A 25,309-nucleotide genomic window follows, 5' to 3' on the forward strand; every position below is an offset into this window, starting at 1 on the left:
TTTTCAGCAGTGACCACAAGACAGAGCCATGCAGTATTCCCCTGATCAGTTTCATTATTGTTTGACATCTGTCAGACAGTTATTGCTATTGTAATATCTGTGTTACTAGGTTATTCCCAGCATATTCCAGTTTATGCAGCATTCTGTTTAAAGATACCATTCCCTTTATCCAACTCAATTGCCACATTGTCTTTTGTATGTTTTATATCACTATTTATATACTCCTGAATTCTGATCCTGACCAATTTGAATCACCACTCCAGAAATATTAATTGTCTTATAATTCCATTCCCTTGGATTGGAATCATCTTTCTGCAATGGGACCATCTTATCTCCTCTTGCTGCTCTTTTTTTTTTTTTTTGAAAGTCCTGGATACTGCCAGTTTCCTCAGTACATGCTTCCATCCATTCCGTATGCTATATCTACATAAACATTTTGCAATATCTTTAGTTTACCTCTACCTCTGTTTGTTCATCAGTTTCCTCACCAACATCGAGTATTATGTTAATTTCATGCAGATTGAATACAGTGATAGTGGTGGTTCAATAATTCAACTACTACTAACGAAGTCACCAAAATTATTTTTCTTTAGTCTATATATATATATATATGCCAAATAACAAAAGTAACTTCTTTGCTGTTTGTTAGCTTGATGAGAGAACATAGCCAGTTTTCTCTCATCAAGAAAATAATTTCACTTTCATTATTATACTTCTCACTCTTCTTTCCTATAATCTCTACTGCTGTTTTTATCACCTTGATCCCTATGTTGATTTTTTCATATTTTTATATCTCTTGAAAAATAGGACCATCATCACTTCATTTAACTAACAGATCTAACATGCCCATCTGATTTATCTTCCATTGCACAGCCAATAGAATGAAATACCTGGGTTTAAAATTATCTAGGGTTCAAATAATATTTATAATGGACTTTTCAACTGAAAGGAGTTAGGCAATCTTATATGTAAGTAATAGTTTTAATTGATGCAAGACAAATGGCTGGAAAACATGCAATTAACAGACATAACATTCTGGACTTACTTGGCTGTAATTCTAATTTCTGCTTACCCAGTTTATCCTAACACTGAACTACAGATCTAACACATCCCACTGACTTATTCAAATTACTGGCCTGGTTGGCTGAGTTAATTAGCAATTTTGCTCTTTGGTATGCAGATTGCAAGTTCGGATCCCATTGTGACAGAAGTGTTTGTAAATTTCATCACTCAGTTTGTGATCGCCACTGCTTATTGTAGCTGAATTGGCTTAGAAAAGTATAATGTTTGATCTCTGAAGCAGGGTTCCCAGATTAGTCAACCCTTAACCTACTTATATTACTAAATGCACTATAGGTTTGCAACCTTAAAGGATTGAGATTAACATTTAAAAAAATCAGATGTAGTGATCATAATATTCTGAGTTAGCTATAATTTCCTGTGCTCTACTTCCATGTATTCCTTGCTAACACCCTCTCTGACATCACAATCGCATTGGGAGAATGATTTATCTCCAGCTGGAAATAGAATGGCCATTTTCACTTACAGTCATACTCTGAATGATTGTGAGATCCAGCATCTGATCCTCAAGTCCCTAAATTATCAAGGCTTTAAAAATTATGTACTTGCTCACTAGTCAGGCAAGTACCAGGTGGAGTGACATGGTTGCCTAATATATGACAGTCATGCATTCAATCTTGGATCTGGTAAATTTATTACCTTTTTTTAAAAAAAAATACTATAGCTAACTTTTACCTTGTAAAACTAGCAACGCTGAAGCAGTTACTGCACTTCTAATTGAGAAATGAATTTCATCTCCTGTTGAGATCACCTCACTGCCTATTAGAGGCTTGAAATGGTTATGTCTAGAGCAGGGTTTCTGATTGTGTTAAAAATAATAAATAAGCAAACATTTTTAAAAAATAATTAAAAAAAATTAGTTTGCTCATGGTATTACTAATAGACATATTTGAATTGTACTAATAGTGCTAATGGACATTTTTTAACTGTTGTAACATAAAAAAAATACTTGGATATTATTGTATTTATTAATCTATGAGATATGAAGGATAACTCATACATTTAATCAGTTATATGCAATAATTTATCATTTATTTATTAACAATCTGATTTCAATTCTAACATTTCTAGTATGTCTTGAATTACTCTTATGAAAAAGTCGAACAGTTTCTTTTGTGCCATTGTCAACAAATGTCTAGGGTTAAAACATTCATAATCATCATAAAAACTCTCAGTAATATAAAACCATTAGGGCTCCAACTTACACACTCATTCATTTTGTTTTCATATCTCAGGGTTAAAAGCCATGCAATGTTCCAAACTCAACCATACATTATGAACTGCCATACCCTTTGAGGTCAAAGCATCCTTTCCCAAGTTCTAGCTCAAATAACAATGATAATCTTGTTTTTATTTATTAAGAGATATTTACATAATTTATCAATTCATTATAACAAAGAGTAGTTTTTGGCTTTTGTATTAATATTAATTTGCCATTTGTTATATATAATTCTATACCATTTTGGAATGTTGTTTTTGTTTTTTTTCTAATTTTTTCATTAAAATAGTCCATTGAAACTGATATGAAAACAAAGAAATTCCCATTATTATCCTTTACTACCATGAACAAACAAAAGTTTGCACAAGATACTTTACATGCATATAGAATTTTGTTTGTTTATTCTTAAGAAAAAGATAAAAACAAGAATTCAGTTTCTTGTCAAGTATAAGTGTTGTCTAGTTTCTTGTCTAGCGGCCTGGTTGGCTGAGTGGTTAGCCTATCCTCTCTCCAGCCAAAAGGCTGTGGGTGGGTTCGAATCCTGCCATGAGCATAGATGTTTGTGATTGTCTATGAAAATACTAGTGGTGGCAGTGGGCGATAGATGGCATTGGTGTGGATGATGCAGTTCACTATAGTTGGTGGATTGAGTGAATGGTGGGGATGAAGAGTTGTGGAGTAGGTGCCCTCCCTTGATGAGTCTTTGGACTCCGCAGAGGTGTCATAATAATAATAAAAAAATATAATTTACTATCTGATTGAGCAAAAATATTTGCTACATACAACTAGATTTCATTAAATTGCATTCAGTAAGAGCAAAATTATTACTATCATTTTGAATTGTTTTGCCAACAGAAATAGTCTAGTTGAAACTAAATCCAAATGAAATCTCTCCATCATATATATATATATATATGTGTGTGTAATAAATTTTTTAACTTGGGGATATTGTATATTAGGATAACCAAGTTATTTTATAAACTTGGTTATTTTAATTCCTAATCCCAAGTATGCAAACAATTAAGTTTGCACCTGAAACAAAGTTCAAGTCTAAAGATGGTACAACACCAGGGCAACTCATTGTAAAGGTGGGTAAAGCTCTGATCACTATTCTTAGTATTTTCCCATAATGTAAAGCACATCTCACTAGAAGATGTATACTGCAATGCATTATGGGTGGGGTCACTACCCAGACCGGTTTCAACCTTTTTTGAGGTCTCCTCAGTGAGTAGCTAGTTTTGCATACTTGGGATTAGGAGTTAAAATAACCAAGTTTATAAAATAACTTGGTTATCCTAATATACAATATTCCCAAGTTAAAAAAAAAATTATTACATCTATATCTCCTCCAGAGATTTTTATTAAAAATAAAAACAACTTGTTGCAACTTCTATAGGTAAAGTTGATAAGGCTCCATATTACTATAACCTTGGTATTTAGGGTCTAGCTACTCACTGAGGAGACCTCAAAAAAGGTTGAAACTGGTCTGGGTAGTGACCCCACCCATAATGGATTGCAGTATACATCTTCTAGTGAGATGTGCTTTACATTATGGGAAAATACTAAGAATAGTGATCAGAGCTTTACCCACCTTTACAATGAGTTGCCCTGGTGTTGTACCATCTTTAGACTTGAACTTTGTTTCAGGTGCAAACTTAATTGTTTGCATACTTGGTATTAGATTTGTATTTTTAATCTGAAAGATTAAAAATCTCTATGTACAGAAAACCTACGCATACCAATAGATATCTGCATAATCTTTCTCATCATTTTCCACCACAAAAACTTGGAATTATATCTACCTTAGGACACAGAGCACATTCTCTCTTAAATGAACAAGATGAACTACAAAAAGAAATGAATCACTCACTCTTATTTTTAAACAAAATGGATACTCTGAAAAAACAATTAAGAAATTTCTTCTGAATCCTCCTAGGCAGTGCACAACAGAGACTATTAATTTTAAAGGTAGCATCTCCATTCCATACATTAGCACAGTCTCTAAGAAAATAGCTAAAGTCCTTAAAAAATATAATATCTGGACCTTCTTCACCACACTTCCAAAAATCCGTTCTCTAATCAGCCATCCAAAACCTACTCATCACAACCTTAAGTACCCTGGAGTATATAAATTGTGGTGCGATTGCAATATCCCATACTTTGGTCAAACTAACAAATCTATTGAACAACGAATAGAAGAGCATAAGAGAGACATCTCTTACAAAAGATCTCATGCAACTGCGTTATCCAGTCATGTTCTTTTTTCAAATAATCCTAATGATGACCAACGAAGCCACTCTGTCTGCTGGAATAGATCAGAAAATATCTTTCGCTGTGATGATGAGTTTGAAAGGAAAATCGTAGAATCAAGGGAAATCCTTCTGAACCCGGTCCACTTAAACAACAATTTAAGTTATAACATTCCAGATAGCCACGCTGCATTTATTCAATATTGGCGTTCACGTGAACCTGCATGCACAATTGCAACAAACAATGGCACGCCAGTTGGAACAACTTGAAAAAATACAACGTTTTTATGTATCGATTATGTGAGGCAATTTGTACCTGTAATTTCCAGTTTGTTTAAATAATTCAATGTTTATTAGTATTCTTTTCCTTTATAAATACCTGAAGAAGGCTGCTATATGCCGAAACTAGTAGTATTTATCATTAAAATCTTTATATGTTATCTTGGTCTTATAGTCATTAAATCTATAATTTTTTCAAATATATATATATATATATATATATATATATATATGAACAAAACAATAAGCACCTGAAAGATGATAATAATAAAAAAAAATCTGTACCCTTTAAAACATAGCTGACTTGATTTCTGTCTTGTGCTCTTATTTTTGGCATACATATGTATATATGTGTTTTATGATAGTTGTATATCACACATTAATAATTAAATTTATCTGTGGATGGTTTGCAGCACTGTGGCAGGCTATTACAGCATATTCTCTGCAAAAGCCTGCTAAAGTTTATCCAAACAGTTATTCTGATGTGTAAGAATTGCAGATCAGATTTATTATTAAGAGCATTTCTCATTAAACAGTGTGATAGCTTAAAAAAAAAAAAAAAAATTCACCATTCCTCCAATTCAGCTCCAAATTCATACCAAATTTTTCTTGCTCTTTGTTCTTCCTTGCACTGTTGTCTCTTGTAAAAAAAAAATAAAAATAAAAATAAAAATTAATAAAGTTATTAAATGTTTAAACCCCTTCGTGACTTACGGCCCACCCTGTATAATAAATTTATTAACATAGCTTACCTTGATTTTAACCTAAAAAAAGTTTTGTTAGTACCTGGGATGTTCAAACATTTGAAGATAGAGATAGTAACAATTATCAATAGTAGTTCTGTCTGTTTAATGCATGGTTGAAATAAATAGATTGTTGTTACTAACCTACACCAGCATGGTGTAGCATGCGAAAAAGTTTTGAAAAAATATGCGATAATTCATAATTCTTTTATGCAGTGTTGATAAATAATAGAACTCTGAATGGTAGGTTCAGTCCTACTTCAGGAGGAATTGATTATAAGCAGCTTGTTAGAGAGAGAGGACTTAAATCGTTGATATTCTGCATTGGTTGCACAGAACACTAACAGTATAATTGTCATTTTATGGATAGCCACTATATATCAGCTCTGAACTTTTCAAGTTTCTTATTGTAGGGATGCCTGAAATATCTTGTCTATTTTGGAATTCACAATACGACACCAGACCTAAAATAGACAATAATGGTAGAGACAAACATTTCATGCATGTTACCACATCCTCTGTTAGCTGTAAATATATATTGCATCATTTTGGATTTTGATTCTTGTATCAAATAATTAATAGCTTTAATGGAATATGTGCACTAGACATATTAAAGTAAACTTCATGGCTTACACATGTAACAAATTATATAGAATTTATTCAAAAACTCTAGTATATTTCATCCAACATTATATGGACATGTCAGGGAGAAAGTTGACTACATTCAAAAGATGAATCAAAATAATGAGTCATAAATCATGCATATATCAGTTCATGTCTCGGTCATACCTGAATTAGGTGAATTACGCTATTAGAGTTCAACAGAACAGTTGTAGTAAGTTGCATAGATTAAATATATATTTAAACACACTATACTTAATACATTGAACACTACATTTAATGTGTGTTTTTATGCTTATGTCAAAATAAAATTAATGCGTTTTGCAGATTTCCTCCTTGAAACTGAGAATGTATCAAATAGAACAATTTCCCAAAGATTTCAGTTCTTTGCTGTACAGTATTGTAGCCATTGAGATATATTGCAGCTTAGTTAGCTGAGTAGTTAGTGTGCCTATTCACCAACCGATAAGCTGCAAGTTGAAATCCTACCATGGGCATATGTTTATGAATATCTCTATGTGATAATGCCTAGTCAATTATTTAGACTTCCGTGCTGGTTTGAACTCATTTTAAGGTTTAATGGAATAAATACAACACGTATAAATAAATAAATGACACAAATATAGGAGTGATTAAACGACATTTAATCACTCCTATATTTCATCTCAGTCACTGAGACGTCATTAGGGAAACAATATTAAAATTGCAAAAACACATACACAAATTTGCACAAAACAATAAGTGGAAAAGATTAAACTGAAAGCTTAAAGTCCTATGAGGGGCACCCTCTATGGATGCTGTTGGCAAGTCTTAGCTGTATTAAGTGGGAGGCCTAAAAATTAAAGTTTCCCAAATCTTAGGAAGTTTAATATAACCATATTTAATAAGATTAGGTTGATTTTTTAAATCTGCTATTGATTCTAAAAAAAAAAAAAAAAAAAAAAAAAAAAAAAAAAAAAACCTTTACAATTTGTATTTTTTTGTGGTGAAGCATAACTCTGATGGACTATACTTATGGCAACAGATATAATTTTTATGTTCTTCTAGACAGATGTTAGCAGATCTCCTAGTTCAATTATAATATGATAATTATATCAGTCAAGTAGATATTAAATCCAGCATTATTCCGAAGCTGATTGTAGAAACTATGAAAGTTTCGTAAAGAAGTTGACCGGAGAGCTTATGGGAATACGCTCGCCAACATATGGACGCTTGGGCAAGTGATTATGTCTTCCATACGGTCTGCGCTAGGGCAACTTGTAAATTCTGGCGAGTGAATTCCCGTAAGCTCTCTGGTCAACTTCTTTATAAAACTTTCATAGTTTCTGCATTCGGCTTTGAAATAATGCTGGTTTAATATCCACTTGATTCATATACTCTTGCATTGCCGAAATGAAGCCTTTTGGCTCTTTATTTTAGTAAATAATATGATAAGTTGCAGGAACAATGAACTTTGTAGACACCTGGAATAGAGAGCAGGGGTAGAAGATCCTTTGGAGAGCAGATGGGTTGCCAGCTTCAGATAAGGTTTGAATGCAGTGCAGAGATTGTTTTTTTATACCTTTTTTTAAAAATATATGCTTAGATATATAAAGATAATTTTTTTTTAAATTCTGGCCATTTTTCTGAGTCACCCAGATATAATGAACAATGATGGCATAACTATAGTCAGTGTTGAGAGGGATGTGATGAGGAACAGTTAATTTGATCTTTTTTGGCATAGTAGCCATTGGACAGGAAAGTCTGGTGAATAAACAAGAGTTCAGCTGTAAGTTCAGCCTTAGTTGAACAGAGGTTGGAAGCCTCTGTTAACAAAGGGCTCTATTGATAACTGATTCTGAAAAGAAATCATTAAAAATGCTTCATAAAGATGTCATATCTTGGCCTCCTGAAATAGTTAAAAAAAAAGAAGAAAAAACTCAGACCATATAATATCATGATGAGCTTTGATGTCACCTTTCATTTTACTAGTATCCCCTTTTCTGAAACTTTAAATTTACTAAAAAAAATGTTTCCCCACCTTGATATCATTGAACATTTTAATTTTAGCTACTTCATTTGGAAAAAGATACCATTTATAAACAGATCAAGGGTACAACAATGGCTCTCCTCTACCTCTCTCCAATTATTATATGAATCATTTAAAAAACATGCTCTTGATACTGGCTAAGATACATTGATGATATGTTCTCTATTTGGCCACATGGCTCAGACACATTAGACTCCTTCCTCCATCTCAACAGACCCTAGAATCCAGTTCACTGTAGAAAAAAGAAAATAACAACAATATCTTGCCTTTTCTTGATGCCCCATCACTCAGATTTACAGTGGCACCCTGTCTTTCTTGGTTTACAGAAAACCCACCCACACAAATTTTCCCACCATCCCGCCTCTCAACAACATGGTGTTATCAAAACCCTTGTTAACAGAGCCTCCAATCTCTATTAAACCAAGCCTGAACTTGCAGCTGAACTCTCCTTTATTTGCCAGCTTTCCTGTCAAATGGCTGCAGTGCCAAAAATATCAACAAATTAGTTGTTCCTCACGTCCCTCTCAATATGCTGACTATGGTCATGCCATCATTGTTCATTATATCCAGGGCACCTCAGAAAAAATCACCAGAACTTTAAAAAAGTATAATTTCTGCACTGTATTCAAACTTATCTGAAGCTGGCCACCCTCATCTGCTCTGCCAAGGATGCTCTTCCTCCTCTCTCTCTCTCTCTCTCTCTGTTCCAGGTGTCTACCAAGTCCATATATCATATTATAATCAAACTGGGAAATCTGCTAACAATTATCTAGAAGAACATAAAAAATACGTCTGTTGCCATAAGTATGGTAACAATATCCTGCCTTTTCTTGAGACTCATCACTCAGCTTTCCAATGGAACTCTGTCTTTCTCAGTTTACAGAAAACCCACCCACACAAATTTTCCCATCATCCTGCCTCTCAACAATAAGGTGTTATCAAAACCCTCATTAACAGAGCCTAATCTTAATAAATATGATTGTACTACACTTCCCAAGATTTGGGAAACTTCAACCCAGGACAGCTAAGTCTGGCCAACAGCACCCATAGAGTGTGCCCCTCATAGGACTTTAGGCTTTCAGTCTAATCTTATTATTTTGTGCAAATTTGTATGTGTTTTTGCAATTTTAATATCGTTTCCCTGACGATGTCTCAGTGATCAAATATGTTGCTTGATTATAATCAAACAACACATTTGATTATAATAATTATTTATATATAAATAATTGTTTATATGGGCTGTATTTATTGCATTAAACCTTAAAATGAGAATGTCCAGAGTGAGATCATTGGCCTGTTTATTTGGAGGCCTGAGGTCATTTGTAAAAGTTCCTTCTCTTCTAGACTATAGTTTGGTTTCTAGAGCAAGGTTTTTTGATTATATTAAACATAAATATAAAATAATAATAAAACTCCTTAGCCCATTCCCAGTACTTATACACTATAGGTTTACAGCCTTTTGTGAGTGGAAGTGACATAAAAATAAATAGCCTTAATCTAGAAAAATTACAGCTTACTTGTATTCAATTGTAATTGAGTCTAGCTGAAAGCTGCTGAAATGTTCTCGTTCATTCATGTTTAGGTTACAGATTCTTTGGAAAGTTATTGACTGTGGAGATGTGATTTGCTTTTATTGATAGTCAAGTGTTTATAGAGTTCTTCACATGTGAAAATTATTTTCATTTTATTGAATGGCAATGAACTGATATGCGGAACATTGTGTATAGCTCTCACCAGATTGAAGTGTTTACTTTTTTGTAATGGATGTGAATCTTAAAATCAAGCCTCCAGTTAAATTCCAAGTTAAATATTTGAAAATGTTATGCCAATAATTAAGATAATAGAAATTTTGCTTATCTATAAGAAGAAAGAGCACATGACAAGATGGAAATTTATATAGTTATTAAGAAAAAATTATCTTAAATAGCATGTGATGGAGGGGACCAAGTATCTGCAAGCATTGGATCTGGTCATAGCATCGGAAGATCTATCCATAACTACAGTAAAAACTCTACCTCTGATCTTGGAAAGTGATCATGCAGTCTTGTTCTGGGACATCGCTCATAATGTAAGATTCTTAGTCAGGAAAGGATTAACGTGGAATTACAAAGCTGGCAATTATGACAAACAGGTTGTGGCTTGGAGCAGTGTTGTGATATAAGAAGCTACAGAGAAAGAAGTCAGTAGTGCATGAGAAGTGGTTGGTGATTGTTTGAGAGAGAGAGAGGAAGTATTGGTTTGCACATCCAAGATCAGCAGGATAGACCATGAAGGGGTTAAATTGATGAGTAGTGATAAAACAGGAGCTGGAAAAAACTTGTGTAGGGAATAAAAAGAAAAGATGATCAGCATGCTCATGATGAATACAAAGTGTAGGCATGAAGGTAACTGGTAAGGAAAGCATCAAGTTATGAGTGACAATTATCTAAGCAGGCCAAAGTAAATTGAAAAAAGTTTTTTTGCTGTGTAGCATGTAAGAGAAAGAATGATTATGGAAGGATAACTTGCTCAGTGCTGATGGCAGGAAAGTAACAGAAGCAGAAGAAATAGTTGAGTTACAAAGTGATCAATTTGCAAGGATGTATCAATCTAGGTGGACATTTGCAATTACTGATGTGAGAATTGAGAATAGACAAAATGGAGGTGCTCAGCATGATATAAATATCAATTGAATATGGCAGCGGGATGGGATGCATGTAGACCTGTATATAGAATGTGTAAGAGAACTGAATGTACTTCTTACAAAGTTGTTTAAATTTCAACTCTGGTAATATTCCAAGGGAGTGGAAAGTGGGTAAGATAATTCAATTACATAAAGGTGGCTCCAATACAGAAGTAGCAAATTAATATCTCAGGAGTGGTGGTTAAAGTATTGGAGAAGTTGGTTAAAGGAAAAATTCAGGAATGAGTGGATAGAAATATGTTCTACGGTGAGTAAACTCCGTAAATGGTTGGTCCTGCCTTAGTAATTTAATCACATTTTATAATAAAGTGACAACAGAATTGGATAAAGGAAATGGTTACACCATGATACTGCTTGACTTTGCAAAGGCATTGGACAGAATACCCCATGGAAAACTGTTAAGCAAGTTGAGGCAAATGGGAGTGGATATGAAGCTGGTGTCATCACATGGATTGGAGGATGGCTGACAGACATCAGAGGGTGGCGTATGGTGAAGTGGAATCAAAGCAAATGAGGATGACTAGTTGAGTGCTGCAGGTGCTACTACTCCTTGTATACTAGAACTATCATCATCATCATGAAATTTCTGCCATGTACCCTCAAGAGGTGTACAGGATATGATAGTACTACATGAAAAATTTACATCATTACTAATTTCCTATCTACAATTTTCCTCCAGATCAGTCAGTTACTTGTCAAGACTCCAGTATTATCAGATCTTATATTTCTATCGTCTAAGGCACTTTGTACCGTATCAAACCACCTATATTTTGGTCTTCCTCTGGGTTGTTTTCCTGCCAACCTGACAGAGAACACTTGTTTTGCCAATCTTTCCTCGCCCATTCCATTAAAATGACCATACCACCTGAGATTAGCTCTGCCAACACATTCCTGGATGCTGACAATGTCAAGTTCTTTCCTAACATCCTCATTTTTAATATGATATTGCCATTGATGCCATCTATTCACGCCTCTAATCTTTCTCAGGACTCATATCTGCGGTCTCTAGTCTTTGGTGAAGTGTTTTACTTCTGACCCAGCTCTCAGATCCATAAGTTAAAACTGGTTTGAACACTGTCTTGTATACAGCTAATTTAGTGTTCTGACTAATTTCTCTCTTATTCCATATGAATTTATTCAGTTGACTTCCTACTATACCAGCTTTATTGATTCTGTTGTCTATTTCCATATTTAATTTACCATCGTCACTAAAAATCGTGCCTAAGTAGGGGAAATGTTTTACTTGTTCCACAGGTTCTCCGTTCACAGTGCACTTGACATTTTCAACGATTCTGCCTATTTTTATTGTCTTTGTCTTTTTATTGCTGACCTTCATACCATATCTATTACAACAGCTATTCAATTTACTCAAGGAATCTTGCAGACTTGTCGTGGATTTATTCATAAGTATAACATCGTCCGCATGAAGCAAAGAGCTGACATTAACATCTCCAATTCTGATATCATGTTTAATACCAATTTCCTTCATAATGTGATGTGATCCATATAGATAATGAATAACAGAGGGGATAATGTACTTCCTTGTCTCACACCAGATTTAACATTAAACCATCTTCCTGTACTTCCTTCAATTCTAACTGATGACTTACAACTCAAATAAAGACTAAGTATTGCTTGATATAATGACCCATTGATACCATATAACTATAGCTTATTGAATAGCTTCTCTCTTGGCACCTTATCATATGCCTTTTCCAGATCTTCAAAACTCAAATAGAGATCTTTGTTATATTCCCATGATTTCTCCACTATTTGTCGTAAAGTGAAGATCTGATCCTGACAGCCTCTATTTGGCCAAAATCCAGCTTGTTCTTCACCAAGCTTTTCTTCTACAATTCTTCTCAACCGTTTCTTAAGTATACTTGCATATATCCTACCAGGAACACTCAGTAGAGAAATACCTCTGTAATTCTCATGTTCAGTTTTATTTCTCTTTTTATATATGGGTACTATGAGAGCTCTACTCCAATCATCAGGAATTCGTCCCTCTGTCCAGGCCTTCTGAACTATGTAATGCAGCCACTGCAAGACTTTTATACCACCATACTTCAGCATTTCTGGTCGAATATCATCTACTCCTGCTTCCTTTCAACATTTTAAACCTTTGATGGCTATTTCTACTTCAAGTATGGATATGTATTCCTGACTGTAAGCCTGTTGAGTGTTTTTTACCACTGTGCTATCACTGCTTGTTCATTTAGCAATTTCTCGAAGTAATTACTCCATACTTCAAGGATATCTTTTTCTCCCATTTTCGTGTCACCTTTATGATCTCTAACTCCTTTTACAGTACTCTTTCCTCCATTTCTAAGCTTCTTCAATAACCTCCAAAATATTTTGCCACCCTCTTGATATTTATTTTCTATGTTCTTGCCAAAGTCGTCACATGACTTTTGTTTAGCTAGTTTTATGCAGTGTTTAGCTTTCTTACATTTGTCTGTATTCTCTAAGAGCACAAGCTGACTTATTTGACAGGAACTTTTGATATGCTTTCTTCTTTTCCTTCACTGCCTCTTTAACTTCCTGTTTCCACCATGGAGGTCTGATTTTTCTATCCATGCAGACAACCTCACCACATGCCTCTGGCTGAATCAATCAAGGTTTTCTTCAAGGCTTGCCACTGAATCTCTAAAGTTTGGTTCCTGTTCTCAAACTCTTTCATTTTTTCTTCAATAAACTTTGTGTATTTTAGTCTACAGTTCACATCTGAGAGCTGCTCAACTTTTATTCGCTTTAAAACTTTCTTACATATTAATCTTTTCAATATGAAATTCAATTTTATCCTCTTCAAGACTAAATAGTGATCACTTCCAATTTCAAATTCTCTGTACACTCTGGTATCCTGCACCAGGGAGAAAACATCACTATCAATAATATCACAGTCAATGAGACTTATCTTATTCCTTTCCTCTTCTCTCCATGTGAATTTGTGCACGTTTTTATGTTGGAACATGGTGTTAGTAATAACCAGTCCATGTCCTGAGCAGAAATCCAACAAATATTTGCCATTATTATTAGCTTTTCTCTTTTCTCCAAATTTTCCCAAAATATTTTTGTATGTCTGACAATCAGTTCCTACTCTGCTATTTAGATCTCCAACAAGGACCAACTTTTCCTTTTTCATTGTGTCAGATGCTTTCTCTAAAGCAGCGCTTCCCAAACTGTGGGCCGCGGCCCCCTTGGGGGCCGTAGGTTTTGTTGAGAGGGCCGTGAAATAATGAAAACAAATTTAAAATGTTTTAAGACTAAGTAGATTTTTTTTATTTTAAAAGAAACTTATTTAACTTTTATTATTTATTATTTCTTTTTTGTTATTTTTTATATTTTAATGGAAAAATTCACGCATTGGTGTTGGTTCACAAACTTTGCTTCCTTCGTATTTCGGTGCTTAATGAATATTAGTAAATATTGCTTATTGATATGTTTCATTTCAAAGCATTGGTTAATTGTATTTACTTCGAATGCTCTCCAGGGAAGCTCCAAATCTTCCTGTCCCTTTCATCACACGTTCGTAATCAGGGACTGTTGATATTGACTTTATATACATCAAAACTCGTTTTATATTATCACTGTCATCCGAGCTAGTTTTCTGTCACCAATAAAAGTTTCGCATGTACTTCACACATGAAAAAAAGCTTAAACAAATTCATGTGGGGAGATAGTAACTCCCTTGCAGTGGTAAACAACACCCCTCCTTAACAGCTACTATACTGCAGAGGCAATAAAAACAAGTACTTTTATTATGCCCGTGAATAAGGTATGAGGAGTCTGTGTAATATATTTCTCAACAAATAGTGCAATTAGAGACAACTGAGATAAAAACACATTAATTAATGAATCACATGTCCCCTCATACAGAACCTATGCTGCATATATAGACAGAAACAAAACCATATGTTGCATGGGCAAACACAGTATCTAACTAAAAACTATTGTTATTAATTAGATGTATGCGAGTTCGATTTCCCAAGGCAGCAATAAAATTCAACCGAACGTGTTAAAATTCGTAAAAGTGTTAAAACTAAGTAATATATATATATACAGGGTGTTCAGGATAAATTTGACAGTTTCGTAAGGAAAAAGAAAATCTTCTTTGTATCTATTAAATTTAATGAATTGACAAAAAAACATTACAGGCAGAGTTAATTACAATACTATCAACAAGATTTACTCAAAATAACCACCATTAGCATCGATCACAGCTTCAATTCTGCTTCGGAACCTCGAACAAGCTGATGCTACAGTCTCCCTGGGAAGGGCAAAAACTGTTTTAATTTTATCCATTAACTGGGCTTTTGTATTACTGGAAGTGCGATTGGTGTCTTTTTCAACTGCGCCCCATACAAAATAATCCATGGGGTTAAGGTCTGGGGAGTTTGGAGGCCAAACATTTGGACTGGTGAAGTCGTAGAAATTTTCAGACAACCATTTTTGACTTTTCCCAGAGGTGTGGCAAGGGGCTGAATCCTGCTGCCATACATACGGCCTACCATTGGCTACCCTTGTTATCCAGGGCTTGACTACAGTTAGCAACTCCACGAACAAAGCCCGAATTCCAATGCCAGGGTTCTTCAACACCTGTTCCTGCAGATTTGCGAGGAATTCTGCTGTACGAACGCAATCAGATCGTCTGCTAGGGATCTTTCTTCTTGCTACATCCTCGTAGTCACCATTGCAAGTCTCTAGTTCATGCCTGATTGTTTTTACTGTATTCAGGGAGCATTGGGCAGCAGTCGTAATATCCTTATTTTGATGGCGGGCACGAATCATCATGATACAAGTTATTCTCTTCCATGATTCAGGTGGGTTCCAGCTATCCATCCTTTCTGACATCTTGTATATGAATGAAGAAGGGTCCAAACTTTTAAATGAAGAGAAGTGTGTGTTAATACATGTAACTTACGGAAAAATATAATTAATTATAAATATGTCAAATTTATCCCGAACACCCTGTATATATATATAATGAATGTTATGGCAGTTTCACATATGGAATTCGGTTGACTAGAGTTAGCATTTCAACTCAATTGTCAGCTATGCTTTTATCTTTCAGTTGCACGATCTTTTGTTAATACCGCACCAATCATTTGCACGTTTTAATAACCTGCCTTTGCTGTCTGTTTCGCGTTAGGTTTAATTACCGTAAATGGAGAAAAGTCACAAAAGAGAAAAATGTTTCTGCTCCGGGGATTCCCTTATTCATGTAATATTCACTAATTTCATGTTATCAGTCTGTAGTGTGCCAGTATCAGTAAGTGGGGATATTATTTGATCTGTTCTACGTTAAAAAATTTAACCCTGAGATGGATAAGTGGCCGATATAAAATAAAATTTTAAAAAATCCCACGAACAATCAGAAGAAGCAGAAACAGACTCAAATGGACAGTATTTCATATTTTACCAGAACAGCCCGAATATTACAGTCTTTGCCTCTTCAGAACCAAACGGTAAGAGGCAAAATATGTAATATTTGCATTTGAATTTTGCAATAATCGCTGTGTATGTTTTGTATTGAATATAAATACAATAAATATTATAATAACATATCTCTATTACGATTTTTTTTCGAGGGGGGGCCGTGAAATATTTTAATTTTGCAAAGGGGGCCCTGACATCCAGAAGTTTGGGAAGCACTGCTCTAAAGCATTAAAAAATTCCTCCACTTCTACCTTAGTAGAACCTTCTGTAGGACCATAGGCACAAATAAGTCTCATTGTCCAATTCCCCATTCTGATATTTGCCCACATCACTCTACTTGAGACCGCCTACCATTCAAGATTAGCCTCGTATTTTGTGTTGAATACTATGGCTACTCCTTCTTTTTCTTGATTGTCATTGTCTGAATATAACATTTTGTATTTATTGCTCAGAAAGATCTCATCAGTTTTTGTCTTTTTTTTTCAGTCACCCCTATTATGTTGATCTGGTACTTTCATCTAATTCCTCGGCTAGCTCCATTTCTTTGCCATTCAGGCTTCTTATGTTGATAGTACCAATCTTTAACTCTGGTGATGTTGAGTAGGGGTGTACTTTCAGATTTGTTCCAGTACCTGACTTTTCGCTGTTCGCCCTGGTTCCCTGGCGAAAACAACGGGGGCCTTGTTATATTGTATATTATATTGTATTCTAATTAAATTATTATTTAATTAGAATACAATTTGGTCGGCTAAATCCCAAATTGCCATCCCATCCTCGTTCATTCAGTATTCAGGTAGATACCCAACAGAGTGCACCATGAAAAGGTGAGGGTTGGACATTAGGTCAGAAGCCCTGGTCAGTTTTCCGCATTCCTTTAAAGGCGATGTGGAGGTTTCCTCTCAGTTATACAGCTTTTACCCTTAAGCACCCCATATACTAGAACTACTACTCATAAATTTCTATATTAATGATATAGCGCAGGGTTTCCCAAACGGTGTTCCGTGGAACACTAGTGTTCTGCGGAAGGTGAGTAAGTGTTCCGCGAGAACTTCTCCTGGAAGTTGTCATTTTAATTTCCTAAGCATTTTTCGTGAATAAATATTTTATAGTGGAATATTCTGAGGAGAATAATATTTACGAATATGTTGAAAATCTCAGACCCAGAATGCCAAATAACATCTGTGTATAATATGAAACCTGGTATGCTCTAATGTAGTTTTGTTTTTCGTAAATGGTCAGTAATTAATAAATAAGTTTGTATTTGAATTATATAAACGACCAAATATGTTTAATTTAAATAGTTTAATTAAACACAAAGTTCGGTGCATGGAAAGAGAATAATGCAGAAAGGCCAAACTTTTGAACCACTTAACATTACTTCGACGTTGCAGGGAATTCTCAAATCATTCCAAAGTTCCTCATAGTCAGAGGTCATATCAACTCTATATCAGCTAAAAAAAATTTATCTATGCCCTTCATTGGTGCTTGTAAGAGAAAGGATTCAACACACGAGATACAAACTAAATAAAAGTGATATTAATTGCCGCAAGTTATTTGATGACATTTCTAACAATTTAGAATATACCATATGGAATCAATTAGATCAGATGATACAACGCAATTATGAAAAACTTTCAAACTTTATAAGGACAAACAAATTAGGAAATTCAATGAACTTTTCAAATAGTGTCAAATAGTGTCAAATTATCTATTTACAGAAACCCACAGATACTGGAAGATATCTTCATTATACTTCAAACCATCACAAGACAAACAAACTGAACATTATCCACATGTTGAAATATAGGACCAGAAAGTTTATATCAGAAGAGAAAGATACACAGACTGAACTCTCACTAATAGCCAACACATTATCACAAAATGGATATCCTCAAAACATCATCAAAAAATATCTATACGGTGACAACCCCAGACAAGAAGAATCACGCTCCCAGCACATTTCTACTGTAGTGATCCCTTTCATCAAGTCAATTTCTTATCAAATAGCCAGAATACTAAGAGCCTACAACATCAGAGTGGTCTTCAAACCAACCACCAGCATCAGTCAAGTTTTAGGATCCCCAAAAGATAAGGTGCATTTCTACAAATATCCAGGAGTATATTACATTCCTTGCTCCTGTGGTTTTGCCTACATTGGACAAATTCATGGTGTTTAGAAATCAGACAAAAAGAACGTGTTGATGATGTAAACCACAACAGAAGTGTCTCTTCCGGCTTAGCACATCATTTCTGTACATCTAACCACATGATAGAGTGGCAAAACAGCTCCATGCCATATCTGGATGACGACTACAGACATCGTATATTCAAGGAAGCCACAATATTGTTAATAACTGGTGGAAACCTCAACAGAAATTGGGGTGCAATCCTAAAATGTTCGTGGAAAAACCTGATCCTCTCTCTAAATCAATCTGAACTACATCTAGCCAGTAATCACATTACACGTTTACAACAAACACACATGCGTGATAATGAATAAGAACAACAAGTCCTTTCTGTCATGCGAACGTGTAACCTTAGCTACTAGTTGGTTTACAACGTTTTTTATGTTCCTTTCAATTTGCATTTACTAGTTTTTTTGTCTCCGTAAACGCCTTGAAAAAGCCAGACAGTTGTCTGGCTTTTTGGCGAAACTGGTAGGATCTAATGTAGTTTTGTTTTTCGTAAATGGTCAGTAATTAATAAATTAGTTTGTATTTGAACATCTGTGTATCGTTAATTTTCATACATCGAAGCCTTTCAACATTTGGGAAAGGGAATACCACTGTTTATGATCAGTCATAAAAATTGCCTGCCAGTGGATTATAACAATGGGCGGTGTATCCTCTATTCTCAAAACTGAAGGAAATGACATCTGTGTAGCAAATGTCAGTGACCAAATGGTATATTTTTAAACATGGAAATATTCATGAATTATCGTTAATTTTTACACAACAAAATCTTTCAGCAATTGGGAAAGAGAATACTGCCGTTTATGACCGATCATAAAAAATTGCCTGTAAGCTGATTACAACAATGGGTGGCATATCCTCAACTGAAAGAAATAACATCTGTGTTGCAAATGCTAGTGACCAATTTGCAAGGAAGTATAAAGAAAAATTTTCCACTAAAATTGAAGATATGGTTCTCAAATCTAGTAATACTGAATACTTTTTCTGCAAGTTCGTATTGTAGGGTGAAAGTTTTGAAATTGTAGTGCCGTGATTTTTTAAAAGTAACAGGCTTGCAGATTTAAATTTTAATATGAATAAGAGACAAGGGACTTTGTTTAATTTTGGTATTAAGAAATCTCTTATTGAAGGTGTTTGTGACACAACAGATAGTGAGTCATCCACCACCAGCCTACAAAGCGATCTCCAGGATGTACAAAAGGGGGGAGAACTACCAGCACACAGGAGAAAAAGTCTTCATTCACTCATAAGTACTTATAATAATATTATTAATTTTTGGTGATCAGAATGGGATATGTCAATGAAAATCAGCACATATTAATTTAATGATGTTTATGTTTAATTATGTTTAATTAATTAATGATCAATTATTAATTAATAATAAAAAAGCTAAATTAACAATTAATTATTAATACATTACAAAATAATCAAGGTGTTCTGTGAAAATTTCAGGATTTGCGAAGTGTTCCGTCGTAGGAAAAGTTTGGGAAATGCTGATATAGGGAATAATTTAAAGAGAAATATTCAGTTTTTTGCTGATGAAGCAAAAACTGGAGAAGGCAATAGTTGATAAAGGTGATGAATATCCTGCAGGATGATTTAAGTAAATTGGAAAAGTGGGCAAAGAATAATGATTGTCAATTTAATGTAAAATGTAAGGTAATGCATTTTTGCATTTAGGGATGAAAAGATTGCATGCGTTGTATTCATGATACTAGATTACAGACTTGCTTGGATGTTGACAAGTAAAGATAAAGCGGTTATTATAGCTCTTTGTAAGACTATGAGTCAGCTAAATATTGATTACTTTGCATATATTTTGTTCCCTTTGTTTTCTTGGAGATCAGGATGCAGTGGAAAGGATTCAGAGACGTTGGTGATAAGTCTGCAAAATGATCGTTATGAGGACAGATTTAAAGTGTCTGAATTGCAGAGTTTAGTCGACAGGTGAAACAGAGGGGACATGATAAAAATTTATAAGTTACTAAAGTGATTCTATAAATTGACACAAAAGAAATTTTTCAATACATGATGAGCAGGGAGAGAACAGAGGGTCACTTCCTGAAAGTTGTGTGAAAGCGTGGTTAGTAAGGTTGTGTTGACTGATTTTTTTGCTTGGAGAGTGGTGAATGAGTGGAATGATTGCCAGAGGTTGGTGTGGTTACCCCAACGGTGTTTCAAGAGAGGTATGATAAGTATTGTGTGAGTGATGGTTAACTTATGTCTCTTGCAATGAATCTTTTTGACTTTGGAGATGCCTGTATCTGTAGAATTAACTCTTCTTTTCAAGAGAAGTTAATTCGTAAGAAGGGTTTGCGTACTTAGAATTTAATATTTTAATATTTCTCTACAATTTGAATTATTTTTTTCATCAATTTGTAATTCAAATAACTTAAGATGAAATGGACATCTTTCATTTCATCTTAATGTTTTGTTTTCAGCTTTGATTGAATTAATTATAAATCAGTTTATTGACATAACTAAAGCAGAATTAAATTTAATGACTAAATTGCTAATATTTTATATACAAAACATTAGCAGTTTAATAACTCAGTAAACCTAAATTTTCATCAGCTATATGTAACAAACAGTTGTAATTAAATCAGCAGATATGAATTTGCTCAATTTGTTTATTATTATGATATGCTATGTGATAAGGCTGGATGGATTGGTTTGCTGACTACTATTGTCTTTTGTGAAGACTAAATTGTGGTCTTTGTTATATTCTTATCTTTTTCCATAAGTAGTGTTAAATATTACTGATATTTATAAAGCAAACACTACTTTTGTATACTTTTTTATGTGAACAAAATATAATATTTTCATAATGAAAGACTTCCTAATTATCAATTTATTATGCTGCTTCAATTGATTTATTAGATTTGAATAAGGATTTTTTTTATTTTTATAGTTATGGCCCAAATCCAAACCCTATGACAGGTGGGATGGGACCAGGTCCCATGGGTACACCAGGGCACAATGCAGCAGGAGATTTTCAAGCCCCATCATCTGCCCTTAGTGCAGCAGCTCTAGTTGCAGCAGCCGCCACTGCAACTGCCACTGCCACAGCCAGGGTTGTAGCACTTCAAGAACAGCAGCAAGAAGTGGCAATGAATAGTCAGTATGGACAGGTAAGAAATCTTTTAGCCCATAATTTTTAAATTCACTTTTAAATATTGAAAATCTGTAGCAGTTAAGTACGAACTTTAGAAAACAAAAGCAAATAGTTGGTCATTTTATTACAAACAATAAAAGAATAGAAAATCTTACTAGAGAGCAGCATGGGTTTGTTAATTCAAGGTTACATTTTATAATAAGGTGACAAGCATATTGGAAAGAGGAGATTATATAATTCTTCTAGCTTCTGTAAATGCATTCAAGAGAATACCACAATATGCCACTATTGGAATTGAGAATGAGATCCATGTTTGGTCTCTAGAGCAGGGTTTCCAGACTATGTAAAAAATAAATAAAAAATAGAAAAAAAATTAATAAAAATTTAAAAAAATCCTTACCTGCCTGTGGTATAAATGTACTATAGGTTTACAGAAACTTTCATGGGTGATGCAACATAAAAAAAAAAAATCCCACTTTCACAGCAGATCTAAAAGTAGGTGGATAGGAAGCTGACTGTTAGAAGACACACTGATAAGTAGGAATAATTAGGTGATAGCTCCACTCTATGAGTCACTAATCAAGGCAACATCTAGATTTCTTTGCATAGATCTGACCACCTAGATATTGGTGAGAGGAGCCTGTCAGCTAGATATTGGAAAGATATATCATGGGCAGTAGATGGTGGAGATGAGAGGCTATCCTTGGAAACTGTGTAAGTGTTGTGTGAGTAAGGAGATGAATAAATGATAATTTTTTTCATGGCAAGTGGTGAATGAGTGAAATGCATTGCCAGTGTGTATGTCAATGCTCCCACACTGAATATTTTGCAATGCCATCAACACTTATAGACCACTGTAGTCTGTGAAAGTATGTATATACAATATTGAACAATATGTTCAGTATTGTACATACTCTGGTCCATGAAAGTTAGCATTCTGTAATGAGTTCTGATTCTCTGGGGGCTCAGAATTGTAGATTTGGAACATCCTTATTAAGAAGCTTGTTCCACAGGATTGAGACAGCAGGAACAAATGAAGACAGGAAGCAATGTTCATAGCAAGTCCATGAATGAATGAATGATTGCTTCCAGCTTTTCATTTACAGTTATGAGAATATCAGAAATAGATACTGGTTCAGATGAGCAATGTGCATTGGACTTGATTCATCTGCAGAAGGAGCACACAGAGCAAAAATTTGCATCTTGTGATATGGAGTGGAAAATCAGTAAGGTCATTAATCAGTCAGATTGCTTCCTGTTGATTGGAGAATTTTAAAATTCTCCAATCAACAGGAAATTCATCAGCAAAGTTGTGAATAGGAAATTCAGTGAAAGAAGAGACAATGTTTAAAGTCAGTTCTAGATTTTTTCCTTTGATTCATCATATTTCATATGATGGTAGGATGGATATTTATTCTCAAATACAGCAGCCAATGCTTTAATACCACAGGGTTCCATTTTTTCACTTTTTAATGACAATCCCACCTGAAAAAGGTCATAAACCTTTTTCAGGCGCAATTGCGCTTTTGTTACAGTGGGCAGGTAAGGATTAGCTAACTAAACAGCCCTGTCTGTAAACTAATATTGTACTTTTTTAAGCTACTTAAGACATTACTAAGCATGGTTGTGGTGTCACACTAAAAAACTCATATACCACCTCAAAGCATTCACAATATCCATAGCCTGTTGGCTAAAGAGCAGAGATACTATCTGCTTAGTCACTCCACACTAGCTTTCTCCCTCTCCCCCATCTCTTTAAGTGACATTCTCCAATTGACAGGACAGCCAGTTTAATTCACAAATTTACTAATAAGAGCATTACACTTCTTTCTTATATGATAAACATTGCACTATGGAAAGGTCATAAAGGTTGCCTGCCTTTAATAATTAGTGCTTAAAACACTAATCTCTAAACCATTCTTCAGTGAGAATCTGATTAGCCTTATTATCTGAGTAGTGGGAGAATTCATAGCTGAGTAAAAAAAGTCCAGGAGGGATGGTACTGTTTGGACACAGAGTTGGCTACCTCCTACAGACTATCAAACATATCAGTGACTACCCCCCTTTTGCCATTTCCATGGCAACCTGCAGGAGATACATGAAGTGTCAAAGGACACTCTAGAGTGGCTTTCAACATTGGACATCAAACTATAGCTGAACTCTGTCATGAGAATACTTACCTACCTTATTATCTTTATTATTATTATTATTTAAACTAAACATATTTGGTCGTTTATAATTAAAATACAATTTTATTAATGCTGACCATAAAAACAAACTTATGTTATAGCCTATCAGTTTCGCCAGCAGACTGTCTGGCTTTATCAAGGTGTTTATGGAAAGACGTAAAAACTAGCAAATGCAAATTGAAAGGAACATAAAAAACGTTGTAAACCAACTAGTAGTTACACGTTTGCGTGACAGAGAGGACTTATTGTTCTTATTCATTATCACGCATGCATGTTTGTTGTAAATGTGTAATGTGATTACTGGCTAGCTGTAGTTCAGCTTGATTAAGAGAGAGGATAAGGTTTTTCCACGAACTGTTTAGAATTACACCCTGATTTCTGTTGAGGTTTCCGTCAATTATTGACACTATTGTGGCTTCCTTGAATAAACGATGTCTGTAGTCGTCATCGAGATAGGGCATGGAGCTGTTTTGCCACTCTATCGTGTGGTTAGACGTACAGAAATGATGTGCTAAGCCAGAAGAGATACTTCTGTTGTGGTTTACATCATCAACATGTTCTTTTTGTCTGATTTTCTAAACTCTGTGAAGTTTGTCCATTGTAGGCAAGACCACAGGAGCAGGGAATGTAATATACTCCTGGATATTTGTAGAAAGGTACCTTATCTTTTGGGGATCCTAAAACTTGTCTGATGCTGGTGGTTGGTTTTGAAGACCACTCTGATGTTTTTATTATTATTATTATTATTATATTTTGTGACACCTCCAAGGAGCCCAAAGACTCATTGAGGGAGGGCACCTACTCTACACCTCTCTGTCTCCATCATCTACACTAATGCCATCTACTACTCACCACCACTAATATTTTTTCTCTGTAAATTGCTTGTGTCCTAAAGGCTGATTTGTCTGTATGCAGGATGAAATCTCCGAATTTCCAGGAGGAAAAAACCATGCTACTTCCGTATGAGATCGGCTAACTCACCTTGAATTGAAAAAATTCCCTATAAAGATTCCTCCTGTCACAGTGCAAATTGAACTTAGGCCTTTTCCAGTTGAAGGACCTAATCTTTAGTGCCTAAAAAAACTCCATCTTGTCTTACTTCTTATAATTTAGATCACCACCACTCTCTCCTTTGATCATATTCAGAATCTCTACACCAGATGAGATTTCTTATTTTCACTCAACTTTATTGAATCTTTCTTGGCTTAAACATATCACGTGTGTTGCCTTCTCAGTACCCAAAAAATTTTTTTTTCCCTTTTGTCTTGGGTGTTATCTTATTCCTGAACTACTATGAATCCTATACAAGTTACAAATCCATCAATCTTCTGTTAATCTCTTAAGCACATGTAACTAGCTCTAGACATTCCTCTTCAAACCTAAAAACCAAATTTCCCTCCTTCCTTGCTTTTCATTCATTTCATTTCCTATTCAGGTCTTAAAATGTAATATTATTAAGCTACCTTTTTGA

The 25,309-nt window shown here is 34.6% G+C and overlaps 1 protein-coding gene across 7 annotated transcripts in view; it reads left to right on the forward strand.

Moving 5' to 3' along the window:
* The window catches only part of LOC150095860 (zinc finger MIZ domain-containing protein 1-like), a 383,815-nt gene that overhangs the window by 305,271 nt on the left and 53,235 nt on the right, over nucleotides 1–25,309 (forward strand). For all 7 annotated transcript variants that reach the window (XM_090409083.1, XM_090409084.1, XM_090409085.1 and 4 more), the window contains one exon: nucleotides 21,446–21,665. In XM_090409083.1, coding sequence (XP_090265209.1) covers nucleotides 21,446–21,665 — 220 coding nt within the window. The remainder of the gene's footprint in view (nucleotides 1–21,445; nucleotides 21,666–25,309) is intronic.

This window comes from Typopeltis vanoorti, chromosome 19, assembly GCF_054136105.1.
Source record: "Typopeltis vanoorti isolate ZY-2024b chromosome 19, IOZ_Tvanoo_1.0, whole genome shotgun sequence".
Taxonomy (NCBI): domain Eukaryota; kingdom Metazoa; phylum Arthropoda; class Arachnida; order Uropygi; family Thelyphonidae; genus Typopeltis; species Typopeltis vanoorti.